Genomic DNA, 23458 nt, shown 5'->3' on the forward strand with positions numbered 1-23458 from the left:
TATTTTGAAAATTAAACCTCAAATTTCTAACCCAAATAAAATTTGATTCCTATGGCTCTCTCTTAAGTTTCTTTCCTACTGCTATGATAAAGCACCAGGATCAGAGAAACTTGATTTGAGGGTCATCATCCAGGGAAGTGGGACCAGAACATGAAGGCAGGAATGGATGTAGAGGCTGTGGAGAGAGATGCTGCTCGCTGGCATGCTCAGCCTGCTTTCTTACGGTACTGGCACCATCAGCCCAGGGGTGGCACCACCCGCAGGAAGATGGGCCCTTCTTCATCTACCATCAACCAAAAAGATGCACCACAGGCTGCCCGTAGGCCAGTCTGGTTGGAGCATCTTTCCAATTGAGGTTCTCTCTTCCGAAATGACTCTAGCTTGTGTCAAGCTGACATAAAACTAGCCCGGGCAGCCTCCAAACCTGACTAATCCCCGCAAGAGCAGTGCCTCAGCTTTCAACACATTACCTCGACCTTCACTGGGCCATAGAGCTATAAAACACCAGTGCTGAATATGGCATGTTTTATGCCTTATTCCTTTTCAATATGAGCTATGTTCTGGACTAAGGTTTAAACTCCTCTATGCAACAGGCATCCAAAGTGGCAACACACGGGATTTACCTATTGCGCCCACTTTTCAAATAACTCAAGAATCTCATATTAGCGTCTGAAAAGGTAGCATATGACTGGTTTAAGAGACAGTGTCGAAGCCTCTGCCTAAGGAAGTCCCATGATGCACAGGCGATTTCTCCAGGAAGCTTTACCATTTGAGCACAGAACACTGACCGGCACATAAATCTTTTTTTTTTTTAAACAGCATAAATCTTTAAACTTGGAAAATCTGACTTTGTGCAGCATTTTTTGACTAATAATCACTTTGTTCCATAACAGTCACGTCCATAAGCTAAATATATCTGCAATGGTTTTAAAAATCATGCTAGCTTGGGAAAAAATGGTTTCCCCATCCCTCACTTATGGCATGGCAGCTGTCAACTTGGACTTCTATCAGGGTGAATGGCCTGTAGCTGCTTGTAATTCCATTTCAAATTTCCTGCTACTTAGAAAAGTCTGTTCAACCTCACAGGCTTCGAGATAGATGATGTCCAAATCTATTTCAGTTGCTCGAGTCTTGTTTGAAATTTTATTACGGTTTTGTGTGTGTGTGTGGTGTGTGGGGCACCACACCACAGCTCCAATGCAGAGGTTAGAGGACAGCTATGCAGACCTGTTCTTTCCTTCCACCTTTGTGTGGGTTCAGAGGACTGAACTTGGGTGGTCAGGCTTTCCATCTGGCAGCAAGTGCTTTTGCTGCCTGCTTAGAATTTTCCCTGCTAGTTGTCTGGATCATTTTTAGTCTACAGTTACATGTTTGAAACAAAATTTTGGATAAATGACCCATTATTTTACATTGATCTCACATGGTTTCGTATCTAAAATTGATGCTCAGCTCAGTCTGAGGTAATTTCATCTATTTACTCATTCAAATATTTATCAATCACCTACTATGAGTTGGGCTCCAACACTATGGTGAAAATAAAGAGCTGAAATGATAGCTAGTTTTGAATTTATTTTAAAATAAAAAATTTGTAATTAAAATTCTACTTAACTAAAGAAAAAAATAAGTCTCTTAAATAAAATTACAAAACCACCTAAACTCCTGCCAAGTTCTGTAACCTTAAACTTAGGAACTAAAGATTCAAGGGTAATGGAAGCTTGTGATTCGATCAAATGCTTGTTTTAAAGAGCTTTGAATAGGATTCCAAAATTATCTACCTTGTATTTTTCCATTATGTATCCCCACGTATCCCCAAAGTACTCAGTATCAATACTGAGTTAAGTGATACACAAAGCCTTGGTCAGGATAATATACCCACCTTAGCCTCTGGGTCCATTTATAATCCCTGTAACACTGAGCAATGTTGGTCAGGGAAAAAATACTCATTAAGGGACATTTTCTGTCTCAAACCTAAGGAGTTCCAATATACTCTCTTGGAGATCTAGAAATTGTTTACAAGTTTTAAGAGCTTGAAAAATAGGGTAATTCTACAGCATTTGCTTTATTTGCCATGATAGTAGTTTTAAAATTCCGTTACTCATTTCAATCTTAGTCTAGGAATGAGCAAAGAAAAAAAAAATGGAGTTAAATTGGTCTTTGTGGGTTAATTAAGACACTGAGTACAACTCTTGGGACCAGCCTGGTTTCCGGTCCCTTGGAACCCTCCCTCTCATTCCTTTCCTCCTCAGGGAGCAGGGAAACGTAACACATACTGTATAACTTTATATAAGGAGACTGACAGCCTTTACTACTTATATGTAGCTGAAAGTGAGGGTCATGTCTGCTGATCTGGGAAAGCAAACAGTATTGAGAAATTCTGGTACTGTAAAATATGTAATAATAAAAATACAGTTCAAAGTAAGTAACAAAAGTATTATTTCAAATCCCACTTAGTATTTTACACCGAATTCATTAGCATACTACCTTGTATCAGGAAAGAGTCTGACTTTATTTAATTCTTTAATTTATTTATTCTCAGACAGGGTTTCTCTGTGTAACAGTCCTAGCTGTCCTGGAACTCGCTTTGTAGATCAAGCTGGCCTCAGACTCACAGAATTCTGCCTGTTTCTGCCTCCCAAGTGCTGGGATTAAAGGTGTCCGCCACCACCGCCTGGTAAGACTTTGACTTTAAATAAAGAAGAATTTCTCAAAAGGACACTCAAATAGAACCTCTTACTCTATCTTCCAGACAAAAAAAAAAATTAAAAAAGGAAATAACAAATAGAATTTAGTGAAAAATCTACTATAAGCAAAATTCTAAAAGATGCTGTCCTTGTTACTTGTTTTAAATACCTTGCTTGGTGGGCAGTGGTGGTGCACACCTTAATCCTAGCACTTGGGAGGCAGAGCCAGGAAGATCTCTGAGTTCGAGCCTAGCTTGGTCTCTAAGAACCAAAAATAAATAAATAAAACTAAAAAATAACTTGTTCATGAGACTTAAAATATAATTGAGGGGAAAAATAGGCTGTCATAAAAGTAGGAGGAAAAATGAGAGTATTTTATTGTACAGAATGATCACGGGACCAAGCGTGATGGCTCAGGCCTGCTACTTGGAAGTCTGAAGCAGGGGGATCATGAGTTAAAGGCAAGACTAGACAATTTGGAAAGGCTGTGCCATAAACAAACAAATGAATGGCTGAGGCTCCCGGTTGGAATGCTAACCTAGCAAGTGTGAGGCCCTAAGTACACTCTCCTAGTACCCATTCCCAAAGTAGCCTCATAAATACACAACTTCTGGTAGCAAGCAATGAGGGCACCCGGTTCATATGTAAACAAAGTAAAATTCTTTCTGTCTTGTAATTCTAAATCTGGCAACCAAAATTAACCCGACTACGGAGTTGAGCCAAAGACTTCATAGAAAAAAAAAATTACAAATGCTTAGGAGCAACTGGTGTTGGGGCATCGGAAACAAAGTCCTTTGTGCACGTTCAGTTCAGTGGTCTCTCTCCTAAAAACCTCCTTTAACAAATGAGAAAACTGATTCGAAACCATCAACTTTGCACACTAGTTCCTGGCACCTAAGGCCCACCCGCTAAAAGGAAGCAGTTCGGGTGAGGACCACAATGGGACATCTAGGCCCATTGTTCTGGGAACCTCGGGACCAGCGCAGCGCTGCAAGGCACGCGAAGCCGCGCAGGTGTCGGGGGAGGGCCAGGGGGCGGGGGCGAACAGGTGTACCCGGGGTCACAGCTAAGGGACAAGGGACCCAACTTGAAAGAGGTGCGGAGAAAGGAGCGGAGGACAAAGTCACTGCTGGGGCTAGCCGCGGGCGTGACGGGCTAGCAGCGGGCGGGGGGTCGCAGAGTCCGGGGACACTGAGGCCAGCCGAGGGTGAAAGGCTGTCCATCCAGAGACCGACAGACCAGCCTACAAAGCTCGGAACAATGGCCCGAGTCCCTCCGAGAGAAGACAAAAGCGCTGAGCCGCGGGGTGCGGGCCCCGGGGCGGCGGTTACCTGCGAGAGCTGCCGGGGATGCGGGCAGCCGAAGAGCGCGGAGCTGGAGCTGAAGCTGATGGCTCCTCGGCGGCTGAGGACGTGCTGGGGGACCGGCCTGTCCAGGGGCAGCACCGGCAGCTGGTAGCATACTTCCATTGAACACGCCCGCCTTGCCTCCGCGCGGCGCCCGCCACTCCGCGGTCGCCCGCCCGCCCCTGCGCTGCGAGGGGGCCGCGCCGCGGGGACCCGGGACCGAGGCGCGCGCCGGGCGGGCGGCGCAGACGACCGCGGTCGCCTCCCAGCCCTCCGCGAGGCTGGCGGCGGGAAGGGCTGCAGCGGGCGATCGGGAGCCGAGGGGAACCGAGCCGCCCCGGGGCACCGCGGCGCGCCAGCGAGCGAGCGAGCGAGCGGTCCGGGGCCGGGACCACGGGGGGCGCGGAGCAGCGAGCTAGCTCGGCCGCCGGAGCCCTGCCCCTCCCCTCCCCCGAGCCTCACTTCACTCCGCCGCCGGCGCGAGCCCGGCGTAATTCACACTTTGCAGCAGCGGACCCTGCGCCAACCACGGCCGCCGCCACCGTGACGTCACGACGCCGCGCCGCAGGCCCCGCGCCCCGCGCCGCCGCTGCCGCTGCCGCTGCCGCCGCCGCCTCAGCGCCCGGGAGCTCGCTGGTGGCCGGGACCAGGCTGCCTGCGTCCTCTCCTCTCGACGCCGCGCCCCGCCAGGGCCGGCCCCTCCCGCCTCCCCGCAGCTCCCTCCCCGCAAACCGCGGCGCGTGCGCAGGAGTGTTGCGAGGGGCATCCTCGGGAGCACGGACCACGAGTTTGTCCGGCCTACGCGACGGGCGCGGTTCCGTCCGGCTGCCCCCCTCCAAAAGTCCCGAGGCACCGGGTGCCCTCACCGCGCTCGCCCCGGCGGGGCACCGCGCGCTTCCCCTCCCGGAATGCCCGTTCTAGGGCTTCGCGGGGCACCGCTGCTACGGTGACGTCAGCAGGCCTCGCGGGCACGGTCCTCCTGCTACGTCACCGTCCATGCCCTAGCGAGGCAAGGCTCCAGAGGCTTGCCTTGGCCTGTGAGGCCCGGGGCCATCGGAGCCTGTAGGGCAGAGAGAGGGGCCAAAAACCCCAGAGTGAGGAGGGTCTTTGAATGGAGGAGAAACACCAAGCCTGAGAAAGAAGTGAAATTCTGCCACCAAAAAAAGAGCTGAGAAATGACATATTGACAAGACAAAGGGGACAAGGAGACCGAAAGTTCCTCTAGCCAAACGTGTCCCTTCTTGGTTAGCTTTTTGCTCCTTAGGATGTAGGAAAAGATCTTCACCTGCTTTGGTAAAATGAGGATATAATTTGCTTGTTCTTTGCCAAGTTTCTGTCCCAAACTGCCAGAGCTTTTCAGCAGGCACTGACTGTTCAGATGCTTTCGGCATCAGATACATCAGCCTGAACAAGCTCTCTCCTGCTGGCAAAATGGATTCGGGTCATTTCTCAGGGCATCTAGTCTCCCAGTTATTTGAGATGATTGTTGGCAAGGTGGCAGGCCTTTCGAAGCACGGTGCCCAGCCCGAGTTTGATGACGATATAAATCAAGTAGAGTACACACACTCAGATAAAGGAACAAAGGCGTATTCTCTTACTGTTTAAACAGCGTGCCCCTGGTGTATTTTCTACTTTCCCGGCCTTCACTGTTACATGATATGATCCCTCCTGTGTTGGGGAGTTTGTCTTCACTAGATGGTAAAACACTAACTGAGCTGCTTTTTATGCAGAATCTGATCTCACTGTCTTTGAAATCCTAATTATTCCCGTAACATGTAGTAGATGTGTTCTGCATCTCATTTGGAATTATACTTTTGCCCATTTACTCTCCCTGATTGCTCTTCGAGCAGATGAGGGAGGGGGACTTGATCGGGGGAGGGGGAGGGAAATGGGAAGCGGTTGTGGGGACGAGGCAGAAATCCTTAATAAATAAATAAATTTAAAAAATAAAAATAAATAAATAAAAATAAAAGTCATCAGACAGTTGATTAAATTGGAGCTAGACTCATAGAGACAGACATGCCCTAAACCTTTCATAGGTCAGTCCCAAGAACTAACCTCAGATGATACGTGCTCTACATCTGTTAGGACAGGGGCACGCACATATAACTGCGGTTCTTGGAAAACTGCGGCAGCAGGATGAAGAGTCTCATGAGGGTCAGCGCCAGCTCAGACATAACAGTGACTTCAAAACTAGGCATCCAAACAACACCAACAACAACCGTTTGAGTACGTCTACACAAAACTGATACTGGTGGAAATTTGTGTTGAGTAAAATACCACACTTAATAACATTCAAGTGTTTGGTTAATTAAAGAATAAGACCACTAAGTAGGCAACTAGACATTATATCTTCCTCCATCAAGGTATATTACAATGTACCTGTCTAAGCCAAAAACCCTATCAGGTACTGTAATGTAGTGTTTTTACCCAACATTATAGTCACATAAGTGATTTAATCCAATTTCTACAGATAAGCAATCGGTTTCTAAAACTAAGTCACTTGCCATAGTAAACTCTGGTCTGACTTCAGAGCCATCCGTTTTCCACCAGGAAAAGAGATTCATTTGTTTCCAGTGTTCTTGGGAAGGCATTAAGGTTCATCAGAGAAACACCAGAAAGGGTGGGGGTTAAAGAGAGATTTTAAGGGGTTGGCTTAAGATTGCCAAAGCAGAGATCTGGGGAGCAGACAGACAGAGTTGGTCTCGCATTCTGGGATCTGAAACCTCTAAGAGAAAACTGCTGGGCTGAAAACCCAGGCAGGATTTCCATTTTGGAGTCTTTCGACAGAGTTGATGCTTCTTCAGGAAACCTAAATCTTTGCTCTTAAACCTTCCAACAGAATAGACGAGTCCCGGCTACCTTGATGAGGATAATCTGTTTACAATCTATAGATTATAAGTGTCGACAACATGTTGACCAGTGTTGTACCAAACAACTGGGCGCTATAGCCTTACCAGCCTGACATAAAAGGAACCACCACCGGCAGAAACTTTAAACTTAAATAGTGAAAGGAAATCCCATTACTTAAAGCAACAGAAAAATAAATGCCAAAAATAAAGTCAAAATTCAAAGGATGCTTTTATATGAGGAGAATACAGAGGACTTGGATGTTTAAGAAGAATGTCCTCTGAATATGAAGACTTGACCTACTTAAAAGAAACTGCCATCCATCAAGTTAATCTATACACTTACATGATCATGGAATATAGTCCTGTGTGCTATAACTAGACATGCAGATTTTACAACTGCCAGATGTTGGGTTAGCCACAACACTCGTATGAGATTTTAAAAAAACAACAAAAAAACGAAGTGAATATGAGAGTTGGATCAAAGAAGCAGAATTGCTGAAAGTGGCGCAAAAAGGATGTACTATAGAGGTTTGTTATTATAATGCAAGCTTTCTTATGGAGAAGCTTGTGTGGCAAGGCCAGGGAGGAATGATTACAGGCTCGTAGAAAAGCCACTAAACCGGGATTGGTAAGGGGAACTGCTAAGGAGGTTTTATGGAAGGCTTTTGCCTCAATGTCTAGTAGTGAGTGTGAAGTCATTGGAAGTCAGCATGAAGGCAGATAGGAAGAAAATCCAGCTGCAGAGAGGTAAGAGGCATGGACAAGTTGTGATCTATAAGGAAAAACCGGAACCTGTGTCTTTTCCTCACTCTTTCTCACCCCAGAGACCCAATCTGTAGAAGAAGATGACCCATAGCCAAGGAGCTAGCCCTGGCTGCAGAGAAACTGGAGATACTGCAGGCCTGGCTACTCTTCCTTAACACTGAGGCAAGTTGACAGAATAGGAGATATTTGCACATGTGGCAATGGCACCTACAATGTTGTAGAAATCTTCAACATGTAATGACTTCCACTTTTCAAATCTTGCAAATATCTGCTGTGTGCAGCTGAAACCAGAACCATACAATGGGGGGAAAGACACCTTCTTGGAAATGCAGTTCTAGTTAGCAGGATTGACTGGGGTACAACATTACCCCAGCCCTACACTTGCCATCCTAACATCCATGTTCACTTGCTCATTTATTTGTCAGCGGAATCATCCTTCCTGTAATATGCAGCTTTCTTTTGCACAACCCAAGCCAGATCACTCCCTCTCCAAGAGAGATTACAATGTCTTCTTTGAGCTGTATTCATTCCTCCACTTGATAAGTCACAGTGCCTCTCGGATATTCTGAAACCTGAATACTAACACAGAGGGCTACCTACCGTTAGTTAGTACTAGAAGAATGACATGAAGACAAATAGAAGATATTTGGCTAAGATGTACAAAGCTATGGTCCCTGTTTCTGCATCTGGTAATATTCTTACAGCTACTGTTCGTAACTATCATCTCTCTCTCTGCCGTGATCATCTCATACTCCCTTTGCCTTCAGGAAATGTCTTCACTGGTAGTGAGTGGTTCCTTGTCTTGTGAACTGATCAAACCTTCTTTCCAGAACAGTCTTCTCATAGGAATTGTAGTTTACCCACAGAGTCTATGAACACTACATACCAAGAGGAGTCCCAGAGTCTCCTGCATTCCTTTCTTCTCCAGCTGTGTAGCTGGTTGGATCAAGCACTCCAGATAACATAACCATCCTTTCTGGGGTTTGATAGTTCACTAGGAGTCCAGAACGGCCAAGTGGCAGTCTTAACGTCCAATATACTTAAACTCTGACTATAAGCCTCAGTGGGAGCCTTCTCTTCTAGGATATTCAGAGATCAACAGCTCAATTTTAGATGTATAGTCTCTGTAACAGTGAAGAATAAACTGCTGTTTTCAGCACCCAGTTTCTCGCCACATGTTATAGCAGCCCTGGCAAACTCACAATAACAATACTCACTTCTGACTCTGAGTCAGAGCAGGCTTTATGAAGGTTCTAGACTCATTTCTCTGTGTCCAGTTATAAAAGTGTCCCCTGCTCAGGACAGAGCTGCTGCTCACAGACTCGTGGGAGCTGTGGATGCCTGTCCAGGACAGCATAAGATCAAGCCAATCAACATTCCAGCTCGAGGTGGGGAGAGGGGCTCATGAGGCCCCACCCCTAGCTGAGAGTTATTGGCCTTTTGCAGCTGCTTGAGGAGGGAGGGAGAGTCAGTTTTCTTAAGGGGTGTGGCCTCTCCTCTCAAAGGTTACCCTTGCTCTGGTGCCTAGCCCTAAATTCAAGTGTATTTGGGCAGCGCTAATTGGACTGAGAGGTTTGTGAAGAGAAAAATAAAGGTAGGTGTGTGTGTGTGTGTGTGTGTGTGTGTGTGTGTGTAGAAAGTTGGGAGGAGGACGTGGGTGGTCTAGGAGAAGTTGAAGAGGGGACAGAGGTGGGATTGCTATAGTAAAATTATATCGTGGACATATATGAAATTCTCAAAAGACAGGCTAAAAAAATCTTAAAAATACACAAAGCCTTTGAATGGGGAAAAGTAACAACTAACCAAGTTATCTGGTTCTTTTTTTTCCTTTGGTAGGGGAGGGGCAGCTGGTTTTTTTCCCCCTTTGGGAGGGGAGGGGCACAGCAGGAAATGCATCTGCTTATTAAAGGATGTGGGAGACCTGAGAAAATAGATCATGAATCTTAGTCTCTATTTATAAATATCGAGGTAACGGCTTGTGAGGTACTCACATTTCGTTGTTAAAACATGCTCCTCCATGATATCTCTGGGAAAAGTCATGAAGAACAGGGAACCTTTCCTTCGCTGTCCAAGAATGGCCGTGTGAAATGGGAAACAGAATGAATCTTAGAACAGCAGAATCTTTTACAGTGCACCTAAAACTTGATTGCTAAGCAGTTTTTTTACAAATATCTTATTTTTAAATTATATGTATATGTGTGTGCCTATGTTTGTGCACGTGACTGCAACTACCTGGTGATGTGGGCACTGGAGAGCAAGTCCTCTGTTTACTAAGCAGTTTTTGTCGCAAGTATCTCTGAACTTAACTGCCATTTCGATATAAAATATTAACACTTAGGGCTGATGAGATGTCTCAGCAGGGAAAGTTACTTGCTGGCAGGCCTGATGACCTGACTTTAATTCCCGGGCCCCACAGGTAGAAAGAGAAAAGAACTTACTCCTCATGTTATCCTTGGCCCTCTTTGTGTGTACTGTGCCATTTGCTCTCAAAGGGGTATGGAAGCGTGTGTGCACGCTTGCACACGCACACACACACAAATCTTAATAAATAAAATAGTAACATTTAGAGAAATCACTTGTTAGATTTCTTAGACTCTTTATTCTAGTGCCTTGTATTACTATCAAACACCTGCTTTAAATATTTCAAATAATGAAGTGGTGTAAGTGTTGACGGAGACTGTCACCCAGACCTGAAATAATCACTCAGAAACTATATTAATTACAACACTGCTTGACCAATTACATAGGTGTATTGCTAGCTAGCTCTTATATCTTCAATTAACCCATTTCCGTTGTTTTATATTTTGCCACGAGGCTCGTGGTTTACTGGTAAGGTTCCGGCGGACAGGCATTTTTTTCCTTTGGCAGCTATATGGCGTCTCTCTGACTCCACCTTCTTTCACCTCTATCTCTGCTTAGAATTCCCACCTTGCTCTATTCTGCACCGCAATAGGCCCAAAGCAGATTCTTTATTTACCAGTGGTGATAAAACATATTCACAGCATACAGAGGAGAATCCTACATCATGTATGTTTTTTCTAAAATAGTATTTTTATGTGTGGGTGTTTTGCTACAAACATGTCTATATACCACTTGCATGGTTGAAGACTGCAGAAACCAGATCAGAAGAGGATCTCAGATCCCCTTGAACTAGAGTTAAAAATAAGGTGTGAATCACAATGTGGGTCCTGGGAATCAAAAGAGCAGTCAATACTCTCAACTTCAGAGCTGTCTCTCCATCCCCATCAATAATGTCAATTCCACAGCAGTTGCTGTGGATTCAATTACATCTGCTCCTCTTTTCCAAAGCATAATATGCTGAGGTTTTCACCCTTAGCTCATTAAAATGTGTCATTATTTGAAAATAGAATTGTTGCACATGAGGATAATTAAACTAAGATAAAAAACCACAGAGGATCAGGATGGGTCCCAATATAATTAATACCAAGTATTACTAGGCATCGTCAGAATATAGAAGGCATACATGGAACAGACATTCCTTTGGAGCTGCTAAAAACAACCAACCCTGTTCACAAGCCGATGCTGGGTGTCATACTACCCAAACCATAAAAGAATACATTTCTATTGGATTAAGAACCAGGTCTTGGTCCTTTGTCCCAAGAATGCTACAAAACTAATATAGAAAATAGTTTTATTTGCATCTGAAATGTCCCAAAGCAGGCTAATATTTTGGGTTGTTGTTCCCCAGCTGGTGGCACTATTCAGGGAGGCTATTAAACCTTAAGGGGCAGGGCCAGGATGGCAGAAATAGGTCATTAAGTGCAGACCTTTAAAGGTTACGCTTGCTCTCCAGTTTCCTCCCTACTTCTGTGCTCTCTAGCCTACATGAGCTGAAGAAGTTGTTTCTGCCACACACCCCAATAGCCTTGGTGTTCTACCTTGGGACGTCATGACACTTTCCATGCCCAGAAGCATGGATGTAAGTGAACAGATTCTGAAACTGGGGGGCAAAATAAATCCCTTCCCCCTTTAATTTGTTTATGTCAGGTATTTTGGTAATAATGGACAAAAATAGACAGATAGAAAGATAGATAGATGATAGATAGAGAGATAGATAGTAGATAGATAGAGAGATAGATAGATAGATAGATAGATAGATAGATAGATAGATGATGGAGAGAGAGAGAGAGAGAGAGAGAGAGAGAGAGAGAGAGAGATTGCTATTGTTTACAAACATATGGTTGGAGGGAAGGCCGGTCCCACAAGGGGCAGCAGTGGTAGGACACCTGAGGCCTGGGGGAGTCCCCTTGGTGGGTGATAAACAGGCAAATGCATCATGAAAAGAAAGAGTTTAGGTATAGAGTTTATTTAGTCAGTTATGGAAGGGGAAAAAGGGGGAAAGGCAGAAGTTACCTCTTCAGAGGAGGCTGGGGATCTAATTTCCTTGGCAGAAGTGGGGGTCGGGAGTAGACAGAGCTTAGCTTTTAAAGGGACAGGCTACCCAGGTGACAGGGAAGGTCAGCAAAATAGTAACGTAGATAGATAGATAGATAGATAGATAGATAGATGGAGAGATAGGTATAGATAGAAGATAGAGTATAGAAGATAGATAAAAAGAAAAGAAGAAAGAAAGAAAGAAAGAGAAAAATAATAATAAAACCTAGCTCAAAAAATTGGTACAAGAGAAGTGTAATTGTTGCTATGATTAATGAACCAATGTTCTCAGAGCCTTGGAGCAGGTGTGCAGGATGAACTGGGAAGAGTCTTCAGATGCAAGCTGGGGAAACCCTAGACTGTTGTAAGTAGAGCCCAGTGACCAGTTCTGCTGGGAGCTACAAGACCAGGATGCAGCCATAGAGTCCAGACTTGGCAGGTCTCAGATGGGAAGAAGGACCCACTTGTGAAATGGACTAAAAGTCATTCATGGTACATTCTAGAAAAGCATTTGTTTTACATTTTATGTAGCGTGAATTCTAAATGGTTTTAATACTAAAAGCTCCCAAACCAATTAGAATTTGTGCTACAATCCTGTCCATATTCTGATGTTCTGAGTGAGAATAGATTCAAATGTCATTGACTAATAAGGTTGGCAGATGAAATTTCAAAACGACGTTGAAATCAAGCTCTGACGGGGTTATAATTGACTGCCTTTAGACAATTTTATGATGAAAATCAGGAGGGAAAAAAAGAGAAAGATTTGAAAATGATAAAATTTGGCCTAAAAAAGAACAAAATTGCAGAAAGGAGAGCATTACTGAGAGTAGCACCATATATAAAGACCTCAAATGCTCTGCATTGGGATAGTAGGAGAGACCATCTCAAGAACTAGCCAAACTCCACCCACTAAAGGGCCCAGCGTTAACACCACAAATGCTTTTCAAGTACATTCCCTTGAGAACATCTCTTTTATACATGGCTACCTAGGGAAGTGTTTTACAAGGTTCAGTCATCCACACACTTACTGGCTCCTGCACTTACGGCTCAAGAGCATGGGTTCTACTCCAGACTGGGACAGGCCTCCTGTCAGCATGGTTTTGAAGGCAGGAAAACCACAAGAGTTATGAAGTCACCGAGGGTCCCAACTAGTGTCCAGAAGAAAGCGTGGATGGCATGGCAGTGTGTGGTAGGATAAGGGCTCTGCAGGCAGCCTCTGAAAGGTCACTACAAAGCTGTGAAGGTTGACCCAAACTGCAGCAGTATGTTGAAGATCTGAGGACTGGACTCTCCAGTGATGAATCCAAAGTGCAGTAGAACCAGCCCAGGAGAGGAGCCAGGTGATCTCCAAACACCAGGGTCTTGGGGCTGTGATGTCCACACCCACTGGAGATCATATCATGCTATCGAATGGCCCGTGGAGCTATGTGATTTACAGTTTGCCCTACTGGTTCCTGAGCTTGCCCTGACTCACTCCATGCCTGATAGTCTTCCCATACCGCCCTCTCGGAAGCAGAACGTTCACTCTGTGCCCCTGCATCTTGGAATTGCACAGCTTTCCTTTGGAATTTTACAAATGTCAACAGTTCGCCCTGAGCCTCAGAAGAGACTTTGAACTTTTGAATATTGATGAAATTGGTTATTTTTGTTTTATTTCGGGTGTTCTTTAAGTTAGATTGCATATATTTTGCATTCTTTAAAGACCATGAGCCATTGGTGGTCAAGGGCAGAGGATGCTATGGGTTGAATTTGAAATGTAACCCACAGGCTCAGGTTGTGAATGCTTACTCCTCAGCTGGTGGTGATATTTTGGGAATTTCTAGAATCTTTGGGAATAGGTTATACATGGAGGAAATAGGTTACTAGGGACAACTCTTTAATGGTTATTCCTGGCCATACTTCCTACCTCACTCCGAAGTTCTTGGTATGCCATATGTATTATGAGTGGCCTCTGACAAGACATCCACAGCTAATGCACCAAAAGACTCTGTTATGCCTTCCCTGCCATTAAAAACTGAAATAATTAGAAAGTATGAGCTAAAGCAAACAGGCTCTAGCTTGCTTTTCTGTTATTGTAATAAAATACCATGACCAAAAGCAAGTTGAGAAAGAAACGATTATTTGGCTTATAGATTATACTGCAGTCAATGCAAAAACTTAAGGCCTTGGGCAGAAACAATGAAAGTGGCATCTAAGGCTCATGATTAGCCCAAGACCTGTCTAGGAATGGCACTGCCCAACACAGGCTGAACCCTCTTCTACCAATTAGAAATCAAGAAAATATCCTACAGACGTACTCACTGGCCAATCTGATGGAGACAATTCCTCAACTGAGGGTTCCTCTTCCTAGGGTGTCAGGTTGATATCCAAAATCAGCCATCACATAGCCTTTCCCCTTTAAATTGTTCCTGCCACATAAACATGAAAGGAACCAAACACAGATTTAAAAAAAAATACTGCAAATTTTAACAGAAAGAGAGGGAAGGAAATAAAATACGTTTTCAATCCCCAGATTGTCTGTGCATTTATTTATTCCCTGGATATTTATCAAATAGCCACAAGATACTGGACACTCTACCAGGCATCTAAGCTAAACCCAAGAGTTGTCTCTGCCCAGATGAAGTCACATATTAATGGAGGCATGTGTAAGTCAGTAAATGTGTAACTACATAATTTAATACAAATTAGCATTAGGAAATGTATTAGTCATCTTTCTGTCACTAACACATACCTATGACAAAGCAGCTTACATGGAGAACAGTAAAACAGTACAGATTTATTTTGGTTGACTGGTTTGGTATTTTCATTCTGTGGTTGTTTGTAGATGGAAGTTTCTGTCCTGCCTGGTTCCACAGTCATTCAGTCCCAAATAAACACATAGAGGCTTATTGTAGATAGAGACCGCTCATTCGTTCCCAGCTGCCCTGACCTGAAATAATCACACAGAAACTACATTATTTAAGACACTACTTGACCAATAGCTTAAGTGTATTTCTAGCTCTTATATCTTAAATTAACCCACTTCTATTAATCTGTGTATTGCCACGTGGCTGTGGTGTCAGCATCTGTCTCCTATGGGCAGCTACATGTCTTTTCCCTGACTCTGCCTACTCTCTCTATATATATATTTCTTCTACCCTGGCTATATTCTGTTAAGCTATTGGCCAAATCAGCTTCTTTATTAACCAATAAAAGCAACACATATACAGAAGGACTTCCCACACCAGCTTATATTAATTATAAACTGTTTGGTCTATTAACTCAGGCTTATTATTAACCAACTCTTACAACTTAAATTAACCCATAATTCTTGTCTGTGTTTAGCCATGTTTCTTGGTACCTTTTCTCAGTAAGGCATTCTTATCTTGTTTCCTCTATGTCTGGCTGGTGACTGATTCCCTGCCTTTCCTCTTCCCAGAATTCTCCTAGGCTGGTTGCCCCACCTGGATAGTGGCCAATTAGCATTTTATTAAATCAATACAAGTGACAAATCTTTACAGTAAGAACATATCCCAATAGCATTTCCCCCTTTTCTCTTTTCAAAACAAGAACTCTGAATCTAGTCTCCTTTGTTTAGCTTTTTTTCCTGATCATTATCCATAACAACTTGTAACCAACACTCTAAACATCCATAATTCATTTTGAGGGAATGTGAGAGTAGTTTTCTAGGCACTTTCTACTGATTGGGGTACTGATAATCTTATAGGGACCCAAAGAAAATTTAGGATCATGGTAAAGTCCCAACTGGAGTATTCTGTGAGTCTGGGTCATCTCAACCAGCAGTCTTGAGGCTGTTCTTGATATAGGACTCAGAGGAAACTGAAACAGAGGTGCTCTGCAATGTTGGAGCATCTGGGCCATCTCTTCTCATTGGAGATTTTGCAGAGAGTCTTCCTTAATCAAACCTTATTTTTCTTAGCCAGGAATAAATCCACAGCCTCTCATTTCCTATGGAAACAAAAGCAAAACCTCTTATCTAAAGTAATATCTTTTGACTTAAAGTCAAGCTATCTTCAAAATATATAGGTTGAATTAATCCAACAGCATTTATAATCAAATGTCTTTTAGCAGCTGTTGCTCCTTCCTCAGCAGTCAAACAATTCAAAGGGAACATAATAGCATACAGTATACAGAATCTCTGTGTATTTTTTATCTTCACATGATTTTTTTAAATTCTATTTCTTTTATTTTTATTTTATTTTATTGAGACAGAATTTCTCTGTGTATCTTTAGCTATTCTGGAACTTACTCTGTAGACCAGGCTGGCCTTGAACTCACAGAGATCCACCTGCCTCTGTCTCTGAAGTGCTGGGATTAAAGGTGTGTGCCACCTTTCTTTCTTTCTTTCTTTCTTTTCCTTTCTTTCTTTCTAGAATTTTCTTTTTCCTTTTTCTTTCCTCTCCCAAGCCTATGTATATTTTTAAATACATTGTAAACTGTTCAGAGGGGTTTTTTGTTTTTTTTTTCTTTTTCTTTTTGTCTGAATCTGTCTTTACTGTATATCTTTATATCTGTCTGACCACATGAGTCTTCTATCTGTTAAGTGATACAGATAGGACTAAAGCTGCTGCTTTGGCAACTGGCTCCACCCAATTCCTTAGCTTTTTGAGAGTCTAACTTCAAGATGGAGATACTGGTGGGAGTCACATTTATCACCACAACCCAATGGAGTTTCTAGGTCTAGGCCACCACCAAGAAGCCTGATGCCAGCTGCTCATAAACACCATTGAAGTGTTTGGTGGTAGGGCCTCTTAAAAGAGCTGTGAGGTTTTTGCTGCTAACATTGAATCAGGAAGCCTCTCTTAAAGGAGCTGCACCTCTGCTTACCACCAGCAAACAGAGCCTACCAGAGAAAAGACGGCTACCAAGAAGCTGTGCTTGACTCTGTTCTTGTTTGTCTAGAATTCTTTTATATTTTTTTAAAAAGTTTTCTTAGGCTTTATTGGAAATTCTTGCCAAATGTCTGAGCGATATTTGTAGAAGGAAGTTTCTGTCCCAACCGGTCCCACAGCCATACAGTCCCAAATAAACACACAGAGGCTTATATTAATTATAAACTGTTTGGCCTATTAACTCAAGCTTTTTATTAACTAGATCTTACAACTTAAATCAACCCATAATTCTTATTGTCTATGTTTAGCTATGTGGCTTGGTATCTTTTCTCCTTCTCATGTTGCTTCCTCTGTGTCTGGCTGGCTGGTAACTAACTCTCTGCCTTTCCTCTTCCTAGAATTCTCTTAGTCTGTTTGTCCCACCTGTACTTTCTGACTGGCTACTGACCAATCAGTGTTTTATTAAACTAATACAAGTGACAAATCTTTACAGTGTACAAGAACATTACTCCATAGCAGTTGTCTGTGCCCATTGTTGGGTCTACAGCAAAGGAGCACAAAGAGTATGGGGTTGTTCTCCCCATTCTGGTAGAAACTGAAAGAGAAAGGACAAAGACACACCTCCTAAGGACATGCTTCCTCAAGACCTAAAGGTCTGTCACCTCTCAATAGCACCACAGGCCGCGGACAAGAGTCTTCAAAACTTGGGCCTTTGGAAGACACTCATCCAAACCAGAGCTGGTTTCAGGACTAAAAGAAAGTGTACCCAGAAGGTGGGGCACAGAGGTCAAAGATGGCTTCCTTGAACTGGTGATATGCTATCACAGACTTCTTTGAAGTGAGGAAGTGAGTTAGATAAGGACTTCGGGTGGGAAGAGAACTTTCTTGAATGAGAACCAGTACAGTTCTAGTGTATAAGTAACTCCAGTGTAGGGAGAGGCTAGTGGCCCAGAACCAGAGAAAGGAGACAAGATCCGCCTACTGAAGGTCCTTCTGGACCTGTTGAAGGATTTATATTTTATTCTTAGCTATGATGGAAAGCCACTGGGATATTTATAGTATTTTGTTTTTCAGCAAACTGGCATTCACATTTGACTTATAGGTATGGTTTAAAATCTCTCTGGGTACAGCTGTAGAGACAGCGGTTTCTAAGTGGAAACTTGAAGCAAGGAAACCAATCTACTAGGTATAAGTAGCTGGAAAGACCTTCAAGGTCTTCAGCCTGCATTATGCAAACTTACATAACAGGCATGCACAGATAAAGATCTAACCCTCCAAAAGCCATCTTCCTTTCAAGTTAAAATCAAAACAGTCACAGTTCTTCAATGTTTCCTGAAGTTATTCAAGTTAGAAACCTGTAAGAGTTTCTGAATAACCAGCTTACATCCATCTCAACATCTTATTATTAACTCAAAAAAAAAAATAAAACCACTCAAGTTGATAAATAAAAATGAAAGACCTCTTTAAAAATCTCGAAATAATTTTATTTCTAGGAAATAGCTTACCTAAGTTTATAAGACACAGTGAAATAAATTATATGATAGCAGGACCAAATATATTTTTTAACTGACAAAACATACATTAAAATTGATCTTAGTCACAAGTATAAGGATTTTGTTAATTGCAACTAAAACAAATCATACAAAATAAAGGAAGCAACATAACCACAAAATTACTAATATTCAGAATACTTGGACTAAAGTTAATGTACAAAATGCAGCTTACTTTAAGGTGAAATTTTCACTTGGGAATAAGTGAGAATTAGTAGTGATTCTGGTTATTGTTTTTAGAAAATGGGATGATGAAACATTCAAGGTCACAGCTTTTTAACAGGTGTGTTACTCCATTCTTTTAGTCCCAACACTGGGAATACTGAGGCAGGAGGACCATGAGTTTGAGGCCAGCCTTGAGCTTCAAAGCAAGACACTGTCTCTTGTTTTAAAAACAAAGGCTTTAATAACATTTTCTCAAAGACAAATAGTTCAATTAAGAAATAAGCAAAGGAATGGGCTTCGTATGGCATATCTGTGATCCTAGTACTTGGGAAGCTGAGGCAGGAATATTGTGAATGTGAAGCCAACCTGTGACATATAGCAAGAGCTTCAAAAGAAACAAGCGAGCCAACAAACAATTACAACAAAAAAGGCCAAGGACTAAGTGACATTTTAAGGAGGTATCAGTAAGCACCTAAGATACTGAATGTCACTTGGCCGTTGGGGTGATGCAAATGACAACCACAGAGAGGTGTCATTTCCTCTGCATTAGAGTGGTTATCAGATGTATTAATGTATATCTATCCACACAACAGGAAATAACAGATGTTGATAAGGTTGTGAAGATAACGGAAACCTTGGACACTGCTGGTAGACGTGCAAAATGGTTTTGCTGGAAAGGGTAACAGTTTGATAGTTTTTCAAAATCTTATACATCAAATTACCATATGATGAAGAAATTGCAGTCTCTAACCTCAAAAAATACAGAAGCAAACATTGAAACAGATACCTATTTGCCATTGTTCACCGTGCTCAGAAAGCAGGCACAGTCCAAATGTATATGAGCAGATGAATGAATAGCCAAATGCTACTTCTACATCCAATGGAATATCATTCTGCCTTTGAAAGAAATGGCAATGTATCCCATACAGTAGATGAGCTAGTAGGGACATTTTTGCTAAGTGACATAAACCACAAACAGAAGGAAAATACTTTATGATTCCAGTTGTATGATATAGCTAAAATAAAAATAGTTCAATTCATAGAAACCAAAAGCACGATGGAGATTACCAGTGCTTGGGAAAGAGAGTATGTCTAGTCCATTTTCTGCTACTATAACAAAATAATGAAGCAGGGGAAGATAATAGATGTAGTTGGCATTTTCTTTGGGTTGCCAACCAACTTCCCAAATAAAGACACTAAGACTTATTATTAATTATCAATGCTTGGCTTTAGTTTAGGCATGTTCCACTAGCTCATTTAACTTAATTTAACCTGTTTCTATTTATCTACATTTTGCCTCTGGGCTTTTTACCTTTCTTACATTCTGTATGTCCTACTTTTATGCTTCCTCCATGTCTGGCTTCTCCCTGACATCTTCTTGTCCCCTTTTCTATCTTCTCACTTAGATCCTAAATTCTTCTTCCTCCTACTTACTCTTCCTGCCTTGAACTTCTGCCTATACCTCCTTTCTTGATATTGACTGTTCAAGTTTTATATTAGTTCAATCAGGTGCCTTAGGCAGGCAAGGAAATGGTGTCTGTCTGAGGTGTCTTACCTCACTTCCTCTTCCTCCCAGCATTCTGTTCACAACACATCTTTACATAGTTAAACAAATGCAACACATCTTTACATAGTTAAGCAAATACTCCAAACTTATAAAGATAAGAAGTTTAACTAACTCACACTTCTGGAAGTTCAAGGACACAATGCTACCTTATGTTCAGTTTCTGATGGTGACCTCTTGCTAAATTGCAACAAGAGAGAGATGTGGAAGTAACTGTGTGCAAAGAAGAGATCCATATACCAGAGAGAGGAAGGGAGAGTGAGAAGGGACCTTGCTTTATGTCATCCTATTCTTGAGAGAGCCAATTCAGTCCCATCAGATCAAAAACTTCCAATGAGAAAAGCATCAATCATTCATAAAAGACATAATCGCCTCTTAGAAGTATTGCCACCTCTCAGCACAGTTGCTTAATAATTATATTTCAACATTAGTTTTTCTGAGAATGACTACATCTAACCCAGGGAAGGGAGTAATGGGAAGTTAGTGTATCCTGGGTACAGAGTTATAGTATGGAACAATAAAAGTCACCTAGAAGCAGATAGTTGTACAGCACTGTAATTCTACTGACTACCACTGAATTATGTACTTAGGATTCATCGAATAGTCACTTTTATCTACTCCCCACACCCCTACAAAAGTCCTCCCACTCAGGACCTCTAGAGGCTGGTGATCATGTTTGCAAGTTCACTGTGATTACATCCTCAGAACACCTCCCCTTCACTACAGTGTCTAGAGTCTGTGACACAGCTCATCAGAGCTTCTGCTACATCTTTTTCTTTTATTTTCCCAGACAACCTTGATAACCTTTTCCAAAATACCCGTGGCACTTCCTTGCTGGGGAACAATCCTTTCCTACACTATGAAAATGTATTATTCTCATTGGTTAATAAAAAGCTGACAGGCCAGTAGCTGTGCAGGAAGTTAGGTAGGAAAGCCAAACTGAAAATGATGGTAAGAAGGAGGGAAGAATCAAGAGAGATGCCAATCAGCCCGCAAGCAAGCAGGATGTGTAAAGAATGAGGTAACAAGTCACGAGCCACGTGCATAGCATGAATAGAAATATGGGTTAACTTAAGTGTAAGAGCTAGTTAGTAACAAGCCTGAGCTATTGGCCGAGCATTTGTAATTCATATTTAGCCTCCAAGTTGGTTATTTGGGACTGGGCAGTCTGAGCAGGAAATGTCTGTTTACACCTCTTTCATTTCAAGTATTCTGAGTTGGCCAAAAAGAATGAAGTTGTTTGACTTGTTGAACACTGTACAAGGGTGATTTTCTTCAATACTTTATCTGGAGATTCTTTGATTCAGACTGGGCCTATGACAGGTGACATGGATTTTGTTTGTAGCACCACACATGTTATTGGAAACAATATGCCTTAGTATCTCAGGTCTTGTGTATTTCCTTGGTTTGAACAATTTATCCAATCCAAGCAGGCAAAGAGATACAGTGACAATTACCTGCTGACATGTGATAAACTATGTGGATTCAACTTGGTAGAACCACTGACACCACAGTTCATGTGAGAATGGGCAGAGAGAAATGAGCCATGAAGCAAACAAAATGCTAATAAAACTTAAATGAAAAAAAATGCTTTATAATTAGATCTGGGTAGATTCATTTTTAGATTGAATTTTAATTATCACCATGTCTGTGAGGGTGTGTGTGTGTGTGTGTGTGTGTGTGTGTGTACATGAATGCAGGTAACACAGTGACCAAAAGAGGGCACAGGATACCCTGGAGCTGGTGTTAAAAGTGATTGTCAACTGCCCAATGTGTGTTCTGGAAATTGTAGCAGAGACTTTTACAAGAGCAGAGCAGAGCCAAGGAGCAAGACCTATTTGTTTGCTTGTTTGAGTGTTTTGTTTTCTTTTAAACACAAAAACAATCAAAGGAAGAAAATATCTGTAACTACAAGAAACTTCTGTGGGACAATGGTCTTGTACCCTGTAAATGTTTGTCAGTTTTACTGGTTTAATAAAATTGCTGATTGGCCAGTAGCCAGGTAGGAAGTATAGGCAGGGCAAACAGAACAGGAGAATTCTGGGAAGAGGAAAGGATTGGCCTGCAATCGGCACCCAGACACAGGGGAAGCAAGATTAGAAGGCCTCGCTGATAAAAGGTACCAAGCCAAGTGGCTAACACAGACAAGAATTATGGGTTAATGTAAATTTTAAGAGTTAATAAGAAGCCTGAGCTAATAGGCTAACCAGTCTATAATTAATGTAGATCTCTATGTGTTTCTTTGGGACTGAACGGCAGGACTGGGCAGGACAGAGACCTCTATCAAGAAGAAACAGTTTGTTTTTACATCCTACAGCTTTGGTCACATCAAAAGATAACTGGGAGAAACATTACCCATGGAATTCCATCTGCCAAAACATTCTCAAATAAACCTTTCACTCCATAACATTTAAGTGCTGTATCAGGACCACTCAGACCTGTAATAACAGCAACAATGAAAGTTCAAAGGGAAATAGGAGCACCTTGAAAGCATGAAAAAGTTTCCAATGGGAAAAAGATGCCAATCTTTCTGTAAAAATGACCAGTGGGCTGAGGGAGGCACACAGTTCCCCCAGTCGGGTAAGCTACTATTAGGAACATATCTGGAACCATTTTTTGTAAAGTAAAAAGCCATTTTATGTGACTTGGAATAACAAACCTGAGTTTGCCAATAGGCAGATTAGAGTTAGGCCTTGATATGCTAATGAATTAGCCCCAAGGTGGTATTGGTCTGCTGGTGAACCAGCCCCAAGCTATAAGCCCTGAGAACACAAAGCTACTTTAGCCCAGTGAAATGATATAAACTGAACTTTGGGAATGGTTTCTGAGATTGCTGGGCTCCCAAGACATGGCTTCTCTAGTCACTTGCAACTCTGTGTCGCCCTGGCCTCAGTGATGGTTGAATTCCCAGCATCTGATGCCAGGCTCATGCATGTCTGCTTGGCAGTGCTAGGTGCTGGCCTGGGCTCTCAAGGACTTCCTGGACCTCCATCAATGTCATCCTCCCCACCTGCCACAGTTGAAGGACTTCACCGGGGACAAGGGTCAAGCCTCACGTTTCTGAAGCATCCTCACTGGAGATGATTCCCCTGCGCAACCCTCTAGCTGCGTTTCTGCCAAAGCAACTGTTCTCTGCTTGGTGAGACATCTGTCTAACTTTTATATTAGCATGATATAAGGAATGTATGTGAGGATAACCCGAGCATATTCGAAAGACCAGCCTTGTGTGGACATCCTAACTGTGAGAGCCTTGCAGCCCATAGGCTATGCTCTCGGCGCTTACCTAACATGCGAGTCTCTGAGGTCAC

The 23458-nt window shown here is 42.6% G+C and overlaps 1 protein-coding gene across 2 annotated transcripts in view; it reads right to left on the bottom strand.

The window, feature by feature from the left end:
• Positions 1-4572, bottom strand: part of Pde7a (phosphodiesterase 7A) — a 94754-nt gene extending 90182 nt beyond the window's left edge. For both annotated transcript variants that reach the window (XR_005975835.1, XM_041667618.1), the window contains exon 1: positions 4013-4572. Coding sequence is in view for 1 of the 2 variants with exons in the window: in XM_041667618.1 (XP_041523552.1) it covers positions 4013-4150 (138 nt within the window). In the remaining variant the exon portion in view is untranslated. The remainder of the gene's footprint in view (positions 1-4012) is intronic.
• Positions 4573-23458: the final 18886 nt, after the last annotated feature.

The sequence above is a fragment of the Microtus oregoni genome, unplaced genomic scaffold (assembly GCF_018167655.1).
Source record: "Microtus oregoni isolate MIOR12 unplaced genomic scaffold, Mior012 000017F_ref0000208, whole genome shotgun sequence".
Lineage (NCBI taxonomy): Eukaryota > Metazoa > Chordata > Mammalia > Rodentia > Cricetidae > Microtus > Microtus oregoni.